At 35.3% G+C, this 24433-nt stretch overlaps 1 protein-coding gene across 11 annotated transcripts in view; it reads left to right on the plus strand.

Annotated features, from left to right (window-relative positions):
* Window positions 1-24433, plus strand: part of NEO1 (neogenin 1) — a 237875-nt gene that overhangs the window by 122367 nt on the left and 91075 nt on the right. For all 11 annotated transcript variants that reach the window (XM_027123555.1, XM_027123553.1, XM_027123547.1 and 8 more), the window contains 2 exons: window positions 5964-6118; window positions 7490-7610. In XM_027123555.1, coding sequence (XP_026979356.1) covers window positions 5964-6118; window positions 7490-7610 — 276 coding nt within the window. The remainder of the gene's footprint in view (window positions 1-5963; window positions 6119-7489; window positions 7611-24433) is intronic.

Raw genomic sequence — 24433 nt, forward strand, 5'->3', positions numbered from 1 at the left:
AGTTCTCTGTGTATATAAAAAGGTGATGATGTATACAGTAGTCTCCTTTAGTGACCCCCTAATGCACAGTTCTCACACCTTAGCATGATAGAATAATCTGGGAGAACTTGTCAAGATGATGATTATATGGCCTTATCTTTTGGAATTCTCAAACATGTGTGGTGAAACCCAACAACCAACATTTTTCTAAGTATCTTTGCATATCTCTGCAAATAGTCTATGAACCTCTTTAAGTCATTTGTATGCTCCTACAATGCTGAAAAGCAGAGGGCTTACAAATTGAGTTTAGCTATTTAGGGAGCATATCTAATGTATGTATAATACTAAGTGAAAATAATCAACCATGAGGCCTTCATACCTTCTCTGTGTAAATGTGGCACACAATTAATGTTCATCATGATAATAGTGGGATATCATTACAAAGAATAAGTATGTTCAGGCTTGTCAGGGAAGGGGAACCTATATTTAATAAAGATTTCTGTGAATTCTTCACCAAAAAACCATGTGTAGAGCTGTTTGTCAAATTTAAGAGCTTTAAGGACCCTGAGACCCTAATTTTGAGAAACATTGCACTAGGATTAAATTCTACAGTCACAAAAGCCAACTTATAAACATAAATGTGAGTGCTGAAGTTATATGATTATTAAGATTTTATATTATAAACATTTAAAAGCACATTTTAAAACTTATGCAGAAAATTCACAGCAAAGATTAGATGTATGAATTCCTATTGGAGAAGCAGTGGTATAAAACATTAAATCCTTGAGAAGCTTGAGAGTCCTTGAAAAAATTCTTATTTATTTATTTATTTTTATTTTTGGCTGTGTTGGGTCTTCGTTTCTGTGCGAGGGCTTTCTCTAGTTGTGGCAAGCGGGGGCCACTCTTCATCGCGGTGCGCGGGCCTCTCTTGTTGCGGAGCACAGGCTCCAGACGCGCAGGCTCAGTAGTTGTGGCTCACGGGCCCAGTTGCTCCACGGCATGTGGGATCTTCCCAGACCAGGGCTCGAACCCGTGTCCCCTGCATTAGCAGGCAGATTGTCAACCACTGCCCCACCAGGGAAGCCCCTTGAAAAAATTCTTATTCTCAACATCTAATTTTCTGATAGTGCCGATTAATGGAATTTTTAGAATTCAAGTAACCATTGATTTTAACAAATATGCATTGAACACCTATTATGGTTTAGGCCACTGGGGTTTCAATGGTAAATAGGGCAGTGATGGCCTAGGACTGGGGAGGAAAAGGGGGGGCGGCTATGGATCAGGAAAAGCTTCTTTAAGGGATTGTTTTTAGAGATCTGAAGGATGAGTACCTGTTAGCTAAGTTGAGAGGGTAGGGGTAAGGAAATGCAGTGCAACTGGATGTGGAGGTACAGGGATAGGATAGAAATGTAATTTCAAGGTCGTGTGGCAATTTTGTCATAATGTTGCTTCATAATTGATTTCACCTGTTTCACCTGGAGATTAAGGACAACATTCATCTTCTTTGGAACAAGAAGCTTTCTCAAGAAGTATTGGAGGGTTCTAATGTATTTTTGTTAGTTGAGCCAGTACTTACAGCAGACTTGTGATTAGACTGTCAGACAACATCCCTGAGGGGATTTCAGACTTTAAAATGCTTGGGTTTTATTTGTTGGGATTTTTTTAAGGACTTACATGTAATTTTGTGAATTATTGAAAAGAAGCTTAGGAACAGCAAGTGTGCAGTGTGCAGTTTAACATAAAATGGACAAAGTTGCTTTATTTCTCTGCTTCAAGTGCTTTTTAAGAATTTCAGTGTCTAAACCTTTAAAATCAAACAATAGGAACTCCAACATTTCAGAGCTAATGTAAACAAAACTGGTTATAATCTTCTAAATAACAGCATAATAAAGTAACCTTGAAACTTTGGTGTTGGCCCTGCATTGTTTTCTGTTTGAATTGAGTGGCAGTTTCCATCATTATATAATAGTTATGGAATTAAGTGATGTTTCCAGTAAGGGAATTTTGCAAGTGTAATATGTTCTAGTATTAAGTTCTACTTGTGCATTTAGCAATTAAAATTGTTCCTGTAATGATGATGGCATTAGAAGGGATAGGGAGCTGTCAAAGAGAATTTGAAGCTTAATTATCTCTTTGGTAACAAAATGCATAATCTTCCATTACGATGCTTATTTTCTTATGGTAATTGACTCATTTGCTCTCTGGTTATCAATTTAACTTCCCAACCACAAACATCTGCTCTTACATTATGTTTAATTGGTGTGAATACTATCTGCAGAGAGGTTAAAATCTGGAGAACATTTTAAAGGCATTATTTTATAATTCATGAAAGGGAAAAGTAAATGATGAATTGAACATTGTTTGTGATGATTTTTTTCTGATAGTCTTTGGAAGTCTGTTTACTGAAAATGCATACTAAAATTATATCAATTGGATTTTCTTTAGAAGAGAATTTTGCTGTTTTCCAGAATTACATACTCTGCTTCAGGGGGCGCCTCAGTCCCTTAGACTTAAGGGATATGTCAGTTCCTCAGAAACATGGTACCATAGTGGTTAAGATTGAAGGCTTTGAAGGTAGAAAAAATTGTTTAGTACATAACTAATCTGAAGATGAGGGGTGGGTACAAATTGTGTTTGTTTGCTTATAATTTTTTAAATGAAAGGTAAATCATTCAAAAAAAATTAATGGTTACCTATAGGAGAAGGGAGGGAAAAGGGTAGAGAAAACAGGGTTAGAAGCAAGACTCGTTGGAATATACCCTTTTTTGCAGATTTTAAATGGCTGAAAAGGGGAAGTAAAATGAAACAAATGACTCTGTATGTGTAACTAGTTGGTAGTATAGCCACACAGAAAGTTAAAATTCCAAGTGAAAGTTACTGTTCCAAATAAATTTAAAATAGTAATTAAACTATATATACCTAGTAGAATATTCTCAAGGACAAAAAGAAATCTTCAACTTGTTTGTTTTCTTTGAGAAGGAACAGAGAAACATAAGCAAAGATTAAATGCATCTGGGAAAAAACATCTTAATGAACATGTTAGGAAATTTTTGAGGAAATAAAGGAATAAATTAGGAGAGTACTTGTTCTGCCAAGTATTTTAAAATACTATATAGTAACAATCATTAAGTTTGTGGTTCTGGCCCAGGAATAAACAGGTCAATGAAACCACTTAATATGCAAAATAAACCCCTAAGAGTATATAGGATTTAGATATTAAAACTATTTCAAATCGGTTACTTTGATTGGGACTACTGGAGTTGCTGTTTAGAAAAATATAAAGCTGGATGCTTAACTCAGTGAAGTCAAGATTGTTTCATAGACATACTAGAAGAAAAAGTAAGTGAATATTTTTATAGTATGGAAGCAAGGAAAACCCTTTGGAGTAAGAATAATAAAATACAGATGCCAAAAAAAGAGAGGACTAAAAAATTTTACCACATACAGATTTAAAACTTTGATACAATAGGCATCCTAAATTTAAAAAGACAAAAGAAACAGCTGAGAAGAAATATTGGCATGTAAGAGAAAGGATTAATATCTTACTGTATTAGTCAGGGTCCAGTCAGGAGCCAGAAATTGCACCAGGAATTTGAACAAGGAGAATTAAACATAAATAATTATTAACTAATAAAAGGTGTTTTAACTACTAAATAGGATAAAGTAGGATTCTAAAGAATAAAGAAAGAGTAAATATAAGAATTAGCTACTACCTCAAGAGCCGAGGGAGAGAATCCAAAAAAAGGAACAAACTTGGAAGAGGGCACCCTTACTCAAGGTTGCAATTCAGACCTTGGAGAGAGTGTAGTCACTGCCAGAGAACACAGCCCATGGGCCAAACTGGTCCACAGGAGATCGCCTGTTGGATGCCACAGGCCTGAGCTGGTGTGTGGAAAGCCGCCTGCTGGGATGCCGTGGGCCTGACTGATGATGAGCAGGAAGTTCCCCAGCGGGGTGCCTTGAGTCAGAGCTGATATATTGGATGCTGTTTAATGGAATGCTAACAGTCAGAGCTCCTGCACAGAAAGCTACCTGCTAGAGTAAACTGGAGAAACTTACTAGAGACTGAGCAGAGAAACTTGCAGGAGGGTGATCACCAATGGTTCTCCCACATGCCTTCTAGCTGCCACACTGTAGGGCCGAGAAGAACAGCACACCCCAACCTGAAAGATAAACCTTTTCTTCTGCCATGCCTTACAATGTCCCTCCAGTGTCCTCTGTTCACAAAGTCTAACATTGCATCAGCTGGCAAAGGTCCACATCCATCATTACAAAGAAGAGTGGATTTGGAGCTGAGAGGCCATAAATTAATAACTGGCATTATGTGAAAAGCTCTTACATATAGATAAGAAAATTGTGAACACTCTAATTGAAAAAATAGCAGAGTATGTGTACAGATAATTCACCAAAGAATACAGATGACTAACCAATGTTTGAAAAGAGAGTTAAATTCACTGCTAATAGATTTCCCTTACTTCATCTAGTTGTACACTTATGTTTTCTTGATCTTGCATCACTGTGTTACATTCTTACCATCTTTGGCTTCTACTGCTTACCTGGGGTTCTACCTGCTCTCTATACTCTTACTCTTCATTTACCCAAATTATAAAGCTAGTCTGGACTTCTTCCCAGGACCTGTCCCCTCTAGCCAGTGCAATAGATTAAAAAAATGAAAAAAGAAAGAAGATTGGAAAGGAAGAAATAAAACTCTCTCTATTCACAGGCAACATGGTTGTCTACGTAGATAATCCCAGAATTGTCTATAAAAAGCTGCTAGAACTAATGAATGAGTTTAACATGACCACAGGATAAAAGGTCAATATGCATAAATCAGTTTCATCTCTAGATACTAGCAGTGAACAATTAGAAACTAAAAAAAAAAAAGTACCACTTACAGTAGCACCAAGAAATTTAAAATACTTAGGGATACAGCTAATAAAGTATGAACAAAATTTGTATATTGAAATATATAAAACAGTGATGAGAGAAACCAAACATGTAAATAAATGGAGAGATAAACCATGTGCATGGAAAGGAAGACTCCGTATTGTTAAGGTGTCAAACTGCAGATTCAGTCCAGTCCCAATCAAAATTCCAGCAGGCTGAGCACATTTTAACTCAACTGTTTAAAAAAAAAAAAACTGCTGTTGTTGTCTTCTTTGTGATATAGGGAGTTCCTTGTCATTTGGAACTTCAAACGGATTTGTAAGACCACTTGTCATGGATGTAGCAGGAATAGGAAATTATGGCATTAGGTAGGAAGTTGGACTAGATGATCTACTTTTACCCTTTAAATTCAAAGTCTTACTGAATCTATTTGAGTCAGTGATTTACAACTTTGGGTTAAGGGGAAAGGGAGACAATGGGATAATCAAGCTTTTTCAAATACATTTAACTTTTTCCCAAAGATTCTGTCACTCTACCTCCCACCCTTAAAAACCATTGCATGTAATGAAGGGTGTTACTAATGGAAGTGTGTGTGTGTTTCTGTGAGTAAACTATTTAAGGCCTCTAATGTGACATTTGTATTACTTTTTGGGTTCTTCTGTTACTCATCAAGCTGACTGAAAAGGAAGATAATGTCAGTCTTCTCAGCTCTTTTTGAATTGTACTCATGGCTTTTCTAAAATGGTTTAAATCTTAGGGAAATAGACTTCAATATTCAATTTTTGGACAGCTTAGAACTTTCCTATTTTCATTTTCTTCAAAACAGTCAACTTAGTAAATATTTCTCAACAGAGAAACTCAGAAATTATTGTTATAATTATTCTGCCAGTCAATTATGCCAGAATATCAATTTTTAAAGATATCATGTCCCTAACATATATTTTAAATATGTATTTGTTATGTTTTTATGAAAACATATGAAAGCCTCAAATAATTAAAAATCCTATTAATTCTATGATTTTTAAAAATTGCTTGAGATATAAATAGCTACCTATTTTTATTTTTATTAATACCTTAATTTTCTTTCTGTTTTAAAGCTCAACCTGAATTCCTGAAGCAGCCTACTAATATATATGCTCATGAATCTATGGATATTGTATTTGAATGTGAAGTGACTGGGAAGCCAACTCCAACTGTGAAGTGGGTCAAGAATGGGGATATGGTTATCCCAAGTGATTACTTTAAGATTGTAGTAAGTATTTTTCAAAGAAACTTATCTCTGAAACCTTTAAATATCTTTAAATGTAATCACCAAGAGATCTGTTATCTGTAGTACATGAAATGGTGTATATAAGATGAAGATAGAAAAATTCGCTTAGAATATAATCTCTTCATTGACTGATGAGAAAGCTGAGCCCAGAAATATTTTGGTAGCTCATGTAAGATCACAGAGCAAGTCAGTGTTCGAACTCAGCCTGAAGTCCACATCTCCTGACCAACAGTGTAGTCCTCCTCGGACGTACTAGCACTCTTTAACACAGCCGCCACCACTTTCTGGGTAATGATTATCCTGTGTGTATATTCACATGTACCAATTGTCTTCATAGCTCTCTATTCAAGGAGCAGAAGTCTGTCTTTCTTATACTGATGCCCAGACCCTTCAAAATAAGGGTGGCCCAGTGTTGGACAGTTGTTGTGAAAATAAACATAAAGATTCTTTTGAAAAGTAAAGCAAAAGTAAATAAGTAGCCTTAAGTCTACTTAAGAAGACTCAGTCATTATTTCTTTTTACTTTATATGTATATAGGAAATGCTTAGTAAATATTATCCACTGTCATTATTATCATTATCTAACATCCTGTTAACAGAATTATCTAGGTTTTAGTAATAAAGATTAATGACATATCTTAGGATGCATACCTGACATTCATAGACATAATCAGAAGTAATTATGGTTGTTCAAGACTTAATGTCTCATTACAAATTTCTCATATAACTAATTCATTCTTCATAGGAATACATTTTCTATTTTTAAAGTACGTAATCTCATATGTTACAAAAAGTAATTCACAAGTATTTAACCCTAATTAAAAAGCAGCGTGTTATGGTTAAATTAGCATTTTTCCTCTTTTATCATTATTTTCATACTATTTTTTAAAATATCAATAACAATAACTATAGTTGACATTCATTTAGTACTTTATAGTTTAAGAAAAGCTTTCATATATGTGGCCTCATTTAACTTATCTGTTAGAACTATTGATATTAGAGATAATCTTAAGAAAATGCCTTGAATTCACAAATTCAGACTCTCACTATGGTCACATGGTATTGCATGCCAGATATTTTTCCAAGCAAAGGTGTAAGTTTGCATACATTGCAGATAAGACTTTCTATAAGGATTGAGTTCGTAATTGTTAATGACAGTGTTTCCTTTTCTAGTCACTTGAGTCAGTATCTTGTCAATAAAATTGAGTTAACAAGTTCATAGGTAGATAATATTCAGTAACTGAATCATACAATTTTACTTGTTTTTCCTCTCCAGAAAGAGCATATCCTTGAGATTTTGAACTGATGTTTATCAGTTAAATCATAAAATTTTATTTATGTTTTTCTTCCTCAGAAGGAACATAATCTTCAAGTTTTGGGTCTGGTGAAATCAGATGAAGGGTTCTATCAGTGCATTGCTGAAAATGATGTTGGAAATGCACAAGCTGGAGCCCAACTGATAATCCTTGAACATGGTAAGAGGGGCTGAAATAGTAAGATGAAAGAGGCTGACTGTGTTTGAGGAACTAGGACCTATCACAGGAGCTCTCATTCCAGGATATCTAGTGATTAATAACCTGTTTGTAAAGGCTAATATATGGCATAACTAAGAGAGAAAAAAATAGCAGTCTAAATCATTTCTGTTTTTCTAAATGACCTAGAAACACAATTTTGGATAATGTTGAAAAGAAATTGGTATTAAGAAAAGAAAAACTGAACATTTATAGTCTTACACAAATGAATGTTCTTCAGATTTCAGTCATTTTAATCTTACGAATATATTTCTGATCTATTAAAGTAGAAAAACTTTACTTAATGTTTATTTAGTAGTGAATTTTTCTTTAATTTTTCCAAAATAAACTTGCCTTTTCTGATTTTCACACACAAAAAATGCTTAGAGGGCTTCCCTGGTGGCGCAGTGGTTGAGAGTCCACCTGCCAATGCAGGGGACACGGGTTCGTGCCCCGGTCCGGGAAGATCCCACATGCTGCGGAGCGGCTAGGCCCCTGAGCCATGGCCGCTGAGCCTGCGCGTGCGGAGCCTGTGCTCCGCAACGGGAGAGGCCACAACAGTGAGAGGCCCGCGTACCGCAAAAAAAAATTTTAAAATGCTTATTATAAATTCAGACAACATTGAAAAGTAAGAAGGGAAAAAAAAAACTCACATCAGTCAGGGTCAGTTCTGGGGAAACCACACAGTAATTTGAGCAAAAACTAAAGAATTAAATATTCTTTATTAAAAATTATTAACTGTAACCAGGGATTGGAGTGGCAAGGGGTTGGCTAGTAAGGAGTAAAGAGAATTCTAATGAATATAAAAGAATGGCAGACATAAGGAGCAGCCCCATCCCGTAGGTCTGAGAATGTTCAGGAAAAGGCCCCTCTCAGGGCTGATCCAAATCATGTTAGAGAGGGTGTGGCCATGGTTTAATGGATGATGGAGAAGTTGCTGTGCTGCCATCCCATAGAAGCTTGTTCAAAACCTCCTGTCTATTGTGCTGGGCAAAAGCTGTTCACAGGGAGGTGTCTCAGTGAAGGTATTCTGCTAAAAAACCACCAGTGGGGTTGGGGTATTGAGGGAAGCTACTCACCAGCACGCTGTACTGATAAAGTTTTAACACATGTCAGCAAAGGAAAAATACGTAAAGGGCCCAGCTTCCTTTTTGCAGAGCAGGCAATAAAGTATGAATTTGGAGCTGAAAGACAATAAATTGATTACAAGCACATGCTTCAAACCCTGCCATCTAGGGGTACTGCGTATGAGCACACACAGATGTGTATATGGTTTTATAACCTATTTTCTTGCAACAGCATGCTGTGAACATCTTTCCATGTCAGTGAGTATACATCTGTGTCAACATTTTTCATTGTTGAATAGTAAATATACACTTTGTTTTATATAAATGATTCCCCATTGGTTAGCATTTAAACTGTTCCCTGTTTTTTTACTATGATGAATGAGGCTATGCAGAACTTCTTTATATGATTATTTTCTCATACTAAATTACTAGAAGTTGAATTGTTGGATGACAGGTTTTTATGAAATTGATAACGGTTGGGTGTACTATTTGTTTTAGCAGGGAAAGCATTTTTCATTTTGTGTGTTTCTCAAGAATGCATGAAAAAGAGGCTGCTTTAGACATCTCATTGGGTGTCTGAGTCAAATTTAAGTTCCGGTTGCGTTGTGATCAGGGAAACTAATGGGCAAAGCTACTCTGTCTTTTCACTAAAATAGCATGTAGGATTTTAATATGCTATTTCTTGAGAATGTATTTCAGAGTACTGTCATAAAAGGGCGTAAAATAGTAGAATTGCTCTTTTTCTTCCTATGTTTGTCTGTCATCTTACCTTTCCCTTTACATTGAAAACGATATAGGAGAAGCATATCACTTTTCCATTTTGGCAAAATGCCTGAGTATGATTCCCAAATAAGGCATTAACAGAATAAGTGAGGTAGATAGGCTTATTTCTTTTTATTAGTGGCAGTGTTTTTCCTTAGTACATGTCATGGCTCTCCTAGGGTTATTTCCATGGAACTAAATAAAGGGACTTCAGTATATTTGTGCTTGTGATTACCATTATAGATTTAACACTAACAGTATAAATGGTGGCTTTGCTAGGAGGATGCTAAACTAATCCTAACCGGACTTTCCTCTGAAAATGCTTGGATGGCATAATAATTATAGTCATAATGTGTGTTTTATTCTTTTTGAAACAACCTTTCAAAAACAGACGATGTTTTGTGAGCTGGTGAAAATTTTTAGTGACCTTGTCAGGGATGCATTAAGGATGCACAGATTCTAGGAAGGAGAGTAAATGTCATATTATTAATTTGCTATTTTAATTTGTAAGATAAATATTTATGTGGGAAAACTAAAAGAGAGACTGTAACGGTTTATAAGATCTGATCTCTGCCTTTCTGAGGTTTATGATGTTGTAAGGGATGTAAGAGATGTGTATGACATTAATACTAGTCCATAATAAGTGTTATTTTTATAATATAAATAAGGCAGCATACAATTCAGAAGAGAGGAATTCTGTGTCAACAGGGAAGTTTTTTCATGGAAAGTGTTTCCTTTGTAATAGACCTCAAATGATAAGATTTCCAGATGTTAATAAGAGGACCTGGCTCAGTATGGAAACAGAATAGAGTATCTGTTCCTGTAGGAAGGAGGCCTGTAAAGTCAGAACAGGATCAGATTGATCACGGCCTTGTTTAATAATAATCTGAAAGTATTTGAGCATCTTTGACACAGTCTTATTTTTGTAGAGGGAATTTTCTGATTCTTCTTGGAAGTGTGTAGTTATAAATCCTGGTCATCAGCCTTTTGGCTAGTGCTTGGCTGCAAGAAGGTAATTTCAAGCAACCATAATTGGCCTGTGATATAATTGGACAGCATGACTTTTAAGTTAATTATCACCTATGAACATCAAATGAAATTTCATAATTATAGTTAAAATATATAAAACATCTGTGCAACAACACTAGGAAACAGTATTTCTAATCAAACTGGGAAATAGAATTTGAGAATGAGTATGTCTCAAACATACTTCCTCCCCCTCCCCCAGCTTTATTGAGGTCTAATTGACATATAAAACATTGTATAAGTTTAAGATGAACAATGGGTGTACAATGTGATGATGAATGTATATATTGCAAAATGTTTACCACAATAAAGTTAGTTAACACATCCTTTACCTCACATAATTACCATTTTGTTGCTATGGAGAGAACATTAAAGTTCTATTCTCATAGCAGCTTCCAAGTATACACCTCAGAATTGTTAACTATAGCCACCATGCTGTACATTACATCCCTAGAACTTGTAACTCTTAAACTAGAAGTTTGTACCCTTTGACCAGCATCTCCCCTTTTCCCCCCATCCGTCAACCCCGTGGCAACCACCATTCTATTCTTTGTTTCTCTGAGTTGGATGTCAAACATACTTCCTTAATTAAAACATTTAAAATGCATTTTTTAGTATTTAACTTTACTCTTATGCATTTTAGGAGCAGCAACCCTTGATTTTAGAAGATTGTGGCTTTTAAAATATTTTAACAACATAACAGTATTATTTTTATTTGCTGCTAGTTCAAATTATGTTATTTTATGCTAATATACTTTATGTCTTATAATCATCTGTTGAATGATTTTTTTAAGTATTGGCATATAAAGTACTGCAAGTATGAGTAATAAGAATTAAGGTAAAATGTGTTTTTGTCAGTTAACTTTTTATTATCCTTTCTTTGTGTCAGTTGGAATTTAAAAATAGATTCCAAAACTATCATGTGTCTTGAGATATAAAAACACAAATACGATTTTTCTTTGTATATTCATTCATGTCAAGTCTGATAATTGGCAGTTTTTTAGTTCCAGTAAGGGAAAATGGATTGGTGAAAAGGGATTAATACGAACTTGTTTTTAGTAAAGGAAATTCATATTTTACCGACTAATTAAATGACTTCTAGGATATTATGGCTGTGGTAGATAAGGTTCCTGAGCTTTACTTTTTTTTTGACAGAAACATTTGTAAAAAATTCCGTATAGTATCTGAGGTAAATATTGAATAGTAGAAGTTCTGGAATAAGTGACTAATGACCTGGCATGATTAAAAGTTGGCTAGATAGCAGGAAATTGTTAGTCATTAGTGGAATATTTTAAATCTAAAGCACTTAGAATGTGTGATAGTTGGTGTTGATTTTAATCAAAGGATAAATTCTAATCAGTTATTTTGCTTTTTTGTAGCAGTAATTATAACTTTAATAAAACTTTTAACTCAAGACAACTCTGATGAAATTTGACTTCTTAGCATGAATTCCATGTCTAGGAACTTTCTAATATTGAAAATGCATCTAATGTCAATGCCTGGGTTCTGGTTCTTATCTGCCATTAACTTGCTGAGTGATTGAATCAGGCACTGAAATTCTGTGATTTTTAAATTTTATTTAAAATTAAGGAATTAAATGATCTCTGAGGCCCCACATCACTCAAATAATCTGTTAAATGCAGTTGTTTTAGAAATAGGTGCATTAAATATAAGGTGCTTTTCAGAACACTCTTTAGGTATTGAAATAAATAGATACATTGTTTGCAAAAAGATTAAGACATTGCCAGCTAATTTTATGTTACCTGCCACAGTATGTAACAAAACAAACCAGGTGCTCAAAATCTGAAGTATTGGCTTTATGTTCCAACCCTACTAAGATGAGGTAATCTCTACGAGCATCGGTTTTCTTATCTATAAGTATAAACAATAATCTCTGCATAGCACACATCTGAGGGACAAATAGAATAATATATGTGAAGTATTTTGTAAATTTTAAGTACTCTAACCTTAAGGTACTTTTTTAAATGTTTAAATTTATTTTTGGCTGCGTTGGGTCTTTGTTGCTTGCTGTGCACGGGCTTTCTCTAGTTGCGGCTAGTGGGGGCTATTCTTCGTTGCGGTCGGCGGGCTTCTCATTGCGGTAGCTTCTCTTGTTGCAGAGCACGGGCTCTAGGTGCAGAGGCTTCAGTAGTTGCGGCGGGTGGGTTCAGTAGTTGCGGCTTGCAGGCTCTAGAGCACAGGCTCAGTAGTTGTGGCGCTTGGGCTTAGTTGCTCCATGGCATGTGGGATCTTCCCAGACCAGGGATCACACCCGTATCTCCTGCATTGGCAGGCAGATTCTTAACCACTGCGCTACCAGGGAAGTCCTAAGGTAATAGTAATTTGAAAGAATATACAAAGGCAAAACTACTGAATAGGAATTCAGTAGTTGGCATTAATCCAAATCAAAGTGCATATAAAAGGTTAACTTCATGAAGCAAGGTTTGAGGATTTTTTTTAAGTAGACAACAGAAATCCATTTAATATTCAATTATATCATTTAAATTTGTAAAACAAGAAAAAAGATCTATGTGACCAGATTGCAAGGTATTTGAAATAAAACTAAACTTGGCACTGAAATAGATGAACATAATACATGTTCATTGTCAAAAATAAGAATGCATAATTGACTGAAATATAAGTAACTGTACCTTTCTTTTAACCCTTCCCCTATCTCACTTTCTAGAGATAGCCCTTGTTAACATTGTATATGTATTTATTTGTTCAGTAAATATTTGTTGAACAAAGTTCTGTATGTAATATAAAATTCTATATCCATTGCCCTAAGTGGTAGGGATTAAATAGCTAACAAGCAGACATGATTCTCTGCCTTCACAGTGCTTCTGTTGTATTAACAGAGACAGACGTTAAGCAAGTAAATAAACAGAATAATTCAGCTTTTATGTCTACTTAAAGGAAATAAAAAAAATGCTCTGTTAAAGAATTATTGAGGGTATATTGGGAGTTACTTTAAATAGGATAGACAGAGAGGCCTTTCTGATGGGATATGCTAGTTGGGACCTGAGCATTAGAGAAGTCTCTGTGTGTGTGTTTTATGCTTATATATACACATACACACATTCATGTATAAACTTTTTATTTGAAGGTGTGAAATCATTCTTTTGTGATTTTACCAAACAGTATTTTATGCACATGTCGGTACTTAGAGGTTTACCTTTTTTTTTTTTTTTTTTAACTTCTCTATTCTCATCAAACTTGCGTATGAGGAGACTGGTGTTTTGCATTCTTGATGACAATATAAATTTTTTTGAAATGCAGTTTAGTAATTTAGAATTCACATACCCTCTTATCACATAACTCTCTTTATAGTAATTTATCTTGCAGGTATAGTTACCAAATATTTAAAGATATTTGTGTTAGACTAGCATAAATCTGAAAGCAATCCAATCAATGCAACCAATAAGGGGGCTGATTAAATACATGAATACAATGGAATACTAGGTACCTGTTAATAATGTAGATCTGTATAAGGTAGATATGGAAAAATACTTAAGTTTTATTATTAAGCAAGTAGCAGAAAAGATTTCTTGGGTGGAAAAGGTAGGAGAGAATGATAAAGATTTATGTATGCTTATATGTGTAAGAAACTTTTAAAGATCTACACAACAATCTGTTAATTGTGCTTGTATCTGAGGAGCAGAATTGGAAAAGTCTGAAGATGAGGAGGATAGAACAATGTACTACTGTAAAATTTTGAAAAGCCAAATAAAAACTATTAGAAATTAAACTTGGAATATTGCAATCAGGTCTATACATAGTGATTTTCACTTTGTTCAGGGTAGTTTAAAACTTTCTGAGTTTTTATTTCTTGAAAGAAAATGCCGTGGGAGAAAAAAATAGGTTGTTAAGAGTATTTGGTAACTATCTCCAAATAGCTTATCTTCTTATCTCCAAAAGCTTATCTTCTTATCTCCAAATATAATATCTTCTGTTACAGCATTTTTTCCCTGGAAGATGAATCAGGTCATATAAATACTAAGACAGCTATAATTCGTTAAAATATTGAAAGCAAATTTGTTTTGTTAAACCAACAAGTATTTTATTGAGTACACATACTGTGTAAATAAATCGAGATTTATAGTTACTAACCCTACTATATAGGCCATCAGGAGAAGTAATGTAAAATCATGGAGAGTCTAGCTGGGATGGACCTTAGAGACCTGAGTATCTAGTCTAGCTGAGCTGGAGACTGAGTTAAGTGACTTGCCTTATATCACATAGCTAGTTGGCATCAAAGTTAGGACTGATAATTAGGTTTTCAGTTTCAAAATTCACTTCTATCACTTAAGGAAGTTTAATTTTTTTTAATAAATTTATTTATGTTTATTTTTGGCTGCATTGGGTCTTCATTGCGTTGCGCGGGCTTTCTCTAGTTGTGACAAGCGAGGGCTGCACTTCGTTGTGATGAGCGGGCTTCTCATTGCGGTGGCTTCTCTTGTTGCCGAGCACGGGCTCTGGGCACGCGGGCTTCAATGGTTGTGGCATGTGGGCTCAGTAGTTGCGGCTCGTGGGCTGTAGAGCGCAGGCTCAGTAGTTGTGGCACACGGGCTTAGTTGCTCCATGGCATGTGGGATCTTCCTGGACCAGGGATCGAACCTGTGTCCCCTGCATTGGCAGGCGGATTCTTAACCACTGAGCCACCAGGGAAGTCCCTAGTTTAATGTTTTTAAGACAGAGATCATTTACGTTCTTTTAATTTCAAGTTTAGTCTTTTAAATCTACAGTCTACTGTGGTTACACTTATTGATAAGGTTGGTCAGGTATATCATTTTGCAAGGATGATCATGCATCTAGTGTGCCAGAGACAGTCCTAGTTTATGTCTGTTGTCCCACCATAATTACCAAAAGTGCCTTTTTTCACTCGCAGAGTTATCTGGGTGTGGACAGTATGTTCTAAAGTCACTCCAATAATTGCTAATTTATTGAATCTAAAAGGTTCTAAATAGTTAATAGGGTAGAGGTTTTGGATTATGAATCTTAAGAACTGCAGTACAAGCTGTGCTAAACGCCAGAGTGGTACTGTAATTCTGAATGGGAAGAAATGCTTTCTGCTAGATTTGAAAAACAAGGAAGGCTTCTTGAAGAATATGGCATTTAAACTGAGCATAGAAGGATGAATGGGATTTTAGATTGGTCATGTTACACAAAGGGGAAAAAAGAATGACATTTCAGGTGTATAAGTAAGAAGACTCAAACTGCATTTGAACAATAGAAGGCAGTACAGTTCAGCGTTCTCAGAAAAGTATAAATACAAGATTGTACATCCTGGAAGATGTGTCCAAACCAGATTATTTAATACCAAGTCAAAAGGTTGGAATTTTTTGAGTAGCTGGAAGACCCTAGCAATTTTCAGGTACATGAAGAAACAGTAGCAGTTTAGGAGGATTAGTGTATTTGAAATGTGTTGAATGCGTTTAGAGAGAAAAATAATGGTATCTGTGATACTGATTAGGAGAATTTTCTACCAAATCAGATGTGATGTTTGAGACCCTCAACTGGGCGGTGACAGTGGAAAGAGAAATTCTTTTTATCCCTCAATGGCTCATACATGGGAAATATTTATTAAATGTCAACTGGATGTTTCTACAAAGAAGATAGGACAAGATTTGTGATATTTTTTTGGATATTTAAGATAAGGGAGAGGAAAAAATTGAAGTTTTACACTAAATACAAGTAGAGAGATTCTCTGTATAAAACAGGGTTATGATCTTAGCCTACTTAGGTTAGGAAAGTTTGTCCCCATTACTGTTGAGTTGTGCTGTAATTGCTGCTCTGTTTTTAGATAGTTCTGGGGAGGTAGAAATAGAAATAAAAGTATGATTAGTTTGTTTAATGTTTAACAGTTCATCTATATCAAAAGTCATGAATTTAAGACCAGGACTTGTGAGGTCCAGGTAATAACTTAGTGCCTTAATTATAATTTTTGGTGTTTAGCAGTTAAATAGAAGTTTTGCAGATGACCTTTCTGGACACAAAATGGATTTAGAGATTATCAAAGAGCAGGCTTGAATTTGAATTGTTGCTATTATTTTGTTATAAAGAAAGAATCCATTATGCAGTGCTAAAACACCAGAAGGAAGATAGTATGTCTGAATATCTTTTAATTGGTAGCTATGTTTAAAAGATGTTAAATTACACAGTAATGTCATAGTTGGCAGAATATCATTTGGGTCTAAAAGACATCACTGACAATCTGGCTGCTTATAGCCTTGATTTCATATAGTTTCAGTACTGGATCAGAGTGGTTTTCATTTTAGATTTTAGTGTTGTTGATGTTGAGAATATCTCCTGATTGATGCATGCTTAAGAGATCACCAGACATAAAATGTATAGTATAATTTGATATGCATTTTGAGAAATTTTGTCTATAGTATTAGCATTTTAAATGCTACTACTGCCTCATAACTACTGTAATGTCCTAATATTTTAGCTATATGCATATTTTAAGAAACAGCCTTTGTTCACCAGCAGAATTACTCTCTGAGTTTCCTCTTACACAGTTTCTTCCTGACCGTTTCCTGACTTTTTAGCTGGATTCTAGTCTGATGACAATTGTCTCCTAATTTTTAGAGCTCCTCTTCAGTTTACACCCCTTTACAAATCTGAGTAGATGTAGTTTCTTGTCAAGTAGTTTTGTTAAAGATTTGGATTAGGTACTACTTGTATTCTATTACTTTTTACACAATCAGAGGAAATAAAAACTGTTAGACTTTGGACTTCTGAATCTGAATTTTTAAAAATGCTAATACTCAAATGTCTTGGAAAACTGGTTATGATTAGGGTTAATGTTAATCATTAAGCACACTGGAACAAAGTCAGTTTTCCCTTTTTGTTAGTCTAAATGGGTAATGAGCAGAAATACCTTTACACATTTTGTCTTTCCTTTCCTCTTGGGTTTTGGAATCTTGTTAAGAAGATAGCGTTTTGATTTAGGATGAAAGGAGAGAAGGCTGTCTTTTTTCTGGGCTCACTGCTGTGATAGGTGCGTCATCAGCAACTGGCACACCTTTTTTAATGAGTGCTTTTGATGTCAGGAAAATGTCAGATGACTTCCTTAAAATTGAAACATCTCTCCTGCACACAAGAATGGGAGGAATGTTTTGTGTTCATTTTGTTTTATAACTTCCTTCAATTGTTTATATAAGTCATTTGTTTAAAGCAGCAGTTCACTGCCAGGGCTGCTTTTCAGAACATATGCCTATGAAAACTGTCCAATAGAGTGCCTTCCTCTGGTATCAGATTAGTTCTGCTCTACCTTTGGGACTTAGTTCCTCAGAGGGGGAGCTTTAAAGTCTGTGGGAACATTCACATGCAACTCTATTCCCTTTCTTTGAAACTGAATACTCAAAATAAGTAGCCTTAACCAACTGTTTTTGTGAGTATGTGTTCACACTGCATTGTGCCCCTAACCAGTCTCTTAGCTATTCAGCGACGGTGCTAATGGACGTTTCAGGTATTTGGATAGTTTTGAATTATTTTATTTTGGCGTATGTTATTCTCTCACAACCAGGAAGACCAGTACTGAATACATAAGTACCAGCTTTATTTGGGCCTCAGACTGCTGGGAAATCATTTTAAGTTTTTCTAGTCTCCTCCCTCCTCCTTCCCTGTATAGCAGTTATTTTAAATCTACTGTTCCCTTACTGTTAGCAGATGACTGCATTTCTCAATTCATTGGAATTTAAGATTCTTTTTGTGATAAAATGCACGGTCAGTTTTTTGGTGACAGTTCTGTGGGTGTTATGTTTGCTGGATATTATGGTTCGTAAATATTAGATCATTGTTAAGTATGGTTGTAAAATCCTTTAGAGCTTCACCTAATTTTTGTCTACTGAATCTGCCAATTTCTAAGAAAATATATTTCTAAGAAAGGTATGATTGTAGATTTATTCAGCTCTCGTGTTTCTAACTATTATTGCTTTATATATTCAGAAACTATATTGTCAACGCATTAGGAATCATAACTTATCTTCCTGGTGGATTACTGTGTTTCATCAATCTAAGACACCATGGATTATAAGATGCATCCTGATTTCAGACATGTTAAAATGTGGAAAAAGTGCATCTTAGAAACAAAACAACATGGTATTTATTTTATCAACAGGAAACACTCATTGAAGGCCCTAATTCTTGTTGCCTTCAACTGTGTTTTGTCTGATACTGACACTACTATACCTGCTTTCTTTTTAATAGCATTGCCTGATGTATATTTTCTAGTCTTTCATTTTCAAACTTTTGTTCTCCTTTTATTTTATGGTTATTGACTATAGACAGGTTTACACTTATCATCTGTGTGAGTCCTGCCAACCCACCTGAATTTGTTTCTATTTTTCAAATAGTTATCCTTGAAATTTGACATACATATTGATATTTACCCATATTTTTCCCTAGCAGCACTTAGGGTTAATCATGATATCTTTCCCCTCACCAGATAATTGAAAAACTTTATCACGCTGCTTTCACTGCCTTCTTGCTCATATATTGTACCTTCCCCCAGTTATATTCTTTGGATTACAATTTATACTTTCTTGGAATTGTTGTTTTTAATTTATTTTTCTAAAGTATATGTTACAGTACATTTTTCAGAAAGGATGTGTGAGAAGTAAATTTTCAAGACTGCATATTTGAAAATGTATTATTTGCTCTCTTTTAAGGTTTCATTGTATTTTGGCATACTGTTGGGAATCTTTCTTGTTCATCTTTAAATAATAGTCTAAAGCTTTATTCTCTGTAAGCTTTTGGAATTTTTACCCTTTGAATTCTGCAGTTTCATGATGCTGATTTCTTTCTTCCTCCACTCCCAATTCATATTGTCCAGTGTTGAGTGGTTCCTTTAAAACAGACATCTGTTTAGGTCCAGAAAATTTTTATGATGGTATGTATTTGACATTTGTTGCTCTTGCTACTTATTCTGTTAACTACTCTTAAATTTTCCCTTTACATGCCACTTCTTAAGTGTTTTTTTCTGGCAAAATCCCTAGAATTACTTTCTAGTCCACTAATTTTATCTTTGAGTCCAGTTTGCTTATCTGCCTATATTTTTAATAAGCTTTTTATTTTAAATTTTAGTTTTAGATTTATAGCAAAGTTATGAAAATAGTATAAGGAGTTCCCCTACATCCCATGCCATTTCCCCTATTGTTAATGTCTTACATTAGTAAGATATAGTTGTCACAGTTAAACAGCACTGATACTTTTTCTTATTAACTAAAGATCATACTTTATTCAGAGCTCCTTAGTTTTTATCTAATGTCCTTCTTCTGTTTCAGGACCCTATCCAGAATACCACATTACATTTAGTCATCACATCTCATTAGACTCTTCTTGGCTGTGGTAGTTTCTCAGACTTTCCTTGTTTTTGATAAGTTTCAAGGAGCACTGGTCAAGTATTTTGTAGAATGTCCTTCAGTTAAGATTTGCCTGATATTTTTCTCATGATTATACTGGGAATATGGGTTTTGGGGAGGAGGACCAAAGAGGTAAATTTCCATTCTCATCACATCATATCAAGGTATGTACTATCAACATGACTGATCACTGTGTGTGTTGACTCTGATCACCTGGCTGAGGTAGTGTTTGTCAGGTATGTCCACTGTGAAGTGACTCCTTTTTCCCTTTTCCATACTATACATTTTGGAAGGAAGTCACGGTACACAGCCCACACTTAAGGAGTAAGGAGCTATGCTCCACCTTCTTATAGCAGAGTACATAAACTATTTGCAGTTTTTCTGCACAGGAGATTTGTCTGTTCTCCCCCCATTTATTTATTTATTTGTTTGCTTGCTAATATTTTCTCAAGGATTTTTGCATCTGTGTTCATGAGATATATTGGCCTGTAATTTTCTGGCAATATCTGTGTGGTGTTGATATTAGGATAATACTTTCTCTATAGAATGACTTAGGAAGTATTCTGTTTCTATTTTCTCAAAGAAATTATGGAGAATTCATATTGTTTATCCTTTGAGTGTTTGGTAGACTTCACCAGTGAAACCATCTGGGGCTGGTTCTTTCTTTACGGAAGGAAGGCTTTTAATTATTGACTCAGTTTCTTTAATAGATATAGGGCTATTGAGGTTATCTATTTCTAATTGTGTGAGTCTTCATAATTTATATATTTCAAGGAATTGGTCTGTTTCCTTAATTCTATGGGCATGGAGTTTGAAGTACAGACAGTTCCCAACTTAAGATTTTTTGACTTTACAGTGGTGCAAAAGTAATACACATTCAGTAGAAACTGTACATCGAATTTTGAATTTTGATCTCTTCCCAGGCTAGGAATGTGCCACACGATACTCTCTTATGATGCTGGGCAGCAGCAGCAAGCCACAGCTCCCATTCAGCCGTGCAGTCACAAGGGTAAACAACCAGTACGTTTACAATCATTCTGTTACCCATATAGCCATTTAGGTTTTCACTTTTATTACAGTATCTAGTAAATGACGTGAGATATTCTACACTTTATTATAAATTAGTCTTTGTGTTAGAAGAATTTGTCCAACTTAGGCTGAGGTAAAAGTTCTGAGCACGTTTAAGGTAGGCTAGGCTTAGCTATGATGTCCGGTAGGTTAGGCATATTAAATATATTTTTGACCTGCAGTAGTTTCAACTTAGAATGGGTTTATCAGGACATAACCCCATTGTAAGTCGAGGAAGATCTGTATTCCCTTATTATACTTGTAATGCCTATGAGATCAGTAGTGATGGCCCCTCTTTCATATCCGTTATCAGTGATTTGCAGCTTTGTTTTCTTGGCACCTGGCTAGAGGTTCCTTGATTTACTGGTTTTTTCAAATATACAGCTCTTAGTCTTACTTTTTCTGTTGTTTTCCTGTTTTCATTTTCATTACTTGCTGCTCTAATTTGTATTATTTCCTTTCTTCTGCTTGTTTTAGGTTTAATTTACTCTTCTTTCTCTAGTTTCCTGAGGTGGAAACTTAGGTTATAGATTGTAGATGTTTTTTCTTTTTCTAATATGTGCATTAATGCTATAAATTTCCCTCAGTACTTTTGTTGCATCCCAGAAATTTGTATAAGTTGTATTTTTCATTCAATTCAAAGTATTTTTTCGTTTTCCCTGTGACTCTTTGACCCATGGATTATTTAGACGTGTGTTTATTTCCAAATATTTGGGGGGGGCTCCATTTATTTCTGTTACTTATTTCTAGTTGAACCCCATTGTGGTCAGAGAACATACTTTGTGTGATTTCTATTCTCTTAAATTTGTTAAAATGCGTTTCATGGCCCAGATGCTATCTCTCTTGGTAAATTTTCATCTAAGTTTAAGAACAATGTGCATTCTGCATTGTTGGTTGGAATGTTTTATAAATGTCAGTTAGATCAAGTTGATTGATGATGCTCTTCAGATCATGTATATCCTTACTTATTTTCTTCCTGCTTGATCTATAATTTACTGACAGAAGGGTGTTTAAACTCTCCAACTTTAATAGTGAATTTATCTATTTCTCCTTGCAGTTCTATCAATTTTTGCTCATAAACTCTCCAACTTTAATAGTGAATTTACCTATTTCTCCTTGCAGTTCTGTCAATTTTTGCCTCATATATTTTGGCACTGTTTTGTTGGATGCATATGCATTTAGGATTGTTATGTCATCTTGGAGAATTGATAACCTTATTGTTGTGTAATATCCCTTTTTATCCCTGGCAATCTTCCTTTTTCTGAAGTCTGCTTTGTCTAAAATTAATACAGCTAGCTGTTCCAGCTTTCTTTTGATTAGTGTTAGCATTGTATATCATTTTCCATCTCTTTACTTTTTTTTCCACTGAATTCATTGTAACCTTTAATTATGTGGTTTTATAAAGAAAAGATATTTAAACAATAACCACTAACACATGAAGTTCTTCAAAGATATGTTTATGGGGCTTCCCTGGTGACGCAGTGGTTGAGAGTCCGCCTGCCGATGCAGGGGACACGGGTTCGTGCCCTGGTCTGGGAAGATCCCACATGCCACGGAGCGGCTAGGCCCGTGAGCCATGGCCGCTGAGCCTGTGCGTCCAGAGCCTGTGCTCCGCAACGGGAGAGGCCACAACAGTGAGAGGCCCGTGTACCGGAAAAAAAAAAAAAAAAAAAAGTTTATGTAAAAAGGGATCCTCCTACTCAAAATTTTGAAGTCATTGTTCTAATCCGTAACAAAAAGATGTTTGTAACTCAGCCCCCTTTGACAGTGCTTAAGAAGAGAATTTGTAATCTGCTTCCTGTTCATGGCTGCTTCATCCCTTGAATATTATCCTAAACTAGAATTTGGTTTTTTGTTCTAGCTATTCTTGTCCTCTTCTTCCTTGTCTCTATCTTATCTTCTGCAAGTGTTTTTTCCCAATTTTTTATTGTGGTAAAATACATATAAAGTTTACTGTCTTAACCATTTTTAAGTGCACAGTTCGTTGGCATTCATACTGTCATGCAACCATCACCACCGTCCATCTCCAGAACTCTTTTCACCTTGGCAAACAGAAATTTTTACATAATATTTGTCTTTTTGTGACTGCCTTATTTCACTTAGCATAATGTCCTCAAGCTTCATCCATGTTGTAGCATATGTCAGAATATCCTACCTTTTAAAGACTGAGCAGTATTCCATGGTACATGTTTACCACATTTTTGCTTATCTATTCATCCACCAACAGACACTTGGGCTGCTTCCACATTTTCATTATTGTGGATAATGCTGCTATGAACATGGGTGTACAAATATCTCTTTGAGACCCTGCTTTCAGTTCTTTTGGGTATATACCCAGAAGTGGAATTGCTGGATCGTATGAATTCTATTTTTAATTTTTTTGAGGAACCTCTGTACTGTTTTCCACAGTAGCTATACCATTCTACTATTTTACATTCTCATCAGCAGTGCACAAGGGTTCCATTTTCTCTACATCCTTACCAATACTCTGTTACTTTCTGTTTTGTTGTTGTTGTTATTTTATAGTAGCCATTCTGATGGGTGTAATTGTCTCTTTACTTTTTTTTTTTTTTGCGTTACTCGGGACTCTCACTGTTGTGGCCTCTCCCATTGTGGAGCACAGGCTCCGGACGCTCAGGCTCAGCTGCCGTGGCTCACGGGCCCAGCCGCTCCGCAGCATGTGGGATCCTCCCGGACTGGGGCACGAACCCGTGTCCCCTGCATCGGCAGGCGGACTCGCAACCACTGCGCCACCAGGGAAGCCCCCGTCTCTTTACTTTTAATCTATCTGAATTTGTTTGTTTAAAGTGAGTTTCTTGTAGACAGCATGTAGTTGTGTGTCTTGTTTGTTTTTTTAATCCATTCTGACAGCCTGTCATTTAACAGATGTATTTAGACTGTTTACATTTAATATGATTATTACTGTGGTCAGATTAATATCTACTGTGTTTCTGTTTTCTTACTATTCATTGCATTTTTGTTTCTTTCCCCTCTCTTTTTTCTGCCTTTTATGGTTTTGAGTATTTTATATGATTCTATTTCATCTCCTTTATTTGTGTGTCAGTTTTACTTCTTTTAATATTTTTTTAGTGGTTGCCCTAGATTTTACAATAAACATTTTAAACTAATTTAAGTCCATTTTCAAATAACACTATTAACACTTCACTTGTGCTACAAGTATTTTATAACAGTATTCCCAATTCCTCCTTCCCATCCCTTGTGTATTGTAGTCATTCATTTCACTTATCCATATTATTGCTCTAAGCAAATAGTTAGCTTTTAAATCAATCAAGAAAAATAAAAGATTTTTATCTTACTTCCATTTATTCCTTCTCTCACACTTTTCCTTTCTTTATGTAGACCCAAGTTTCTGGCCTATTTCATTTTTCTTCCTCCTGAAGACTTCCTTTTAACATCTCTTTCAGGGCAGGTCAGATGGCAGTGAATTCTCTGTTTTTGTTTGCTGACAAAGTGTTTCTTTCTCCTTTACTTTTGA

The sequence above is a fragment of the Aethalodelphis obliquidens genome, unplaced genomic scaffold (assembly GCF_003676395.1).
Source record: "Aethalodelphis obliquidens isolate GAN/ISIS:26980383/991018 unplaced genomic scaffold, ASM367639v1 scaffold26, whole genome shotgun sequence".
Classification (NCBI taxonomy): Eukaryota; Metazoa; Chordata; class Mammalia; order Artiodactyla; family Delphinidae; genus Aethalodelphis; species Aethalodelphis obliquidens.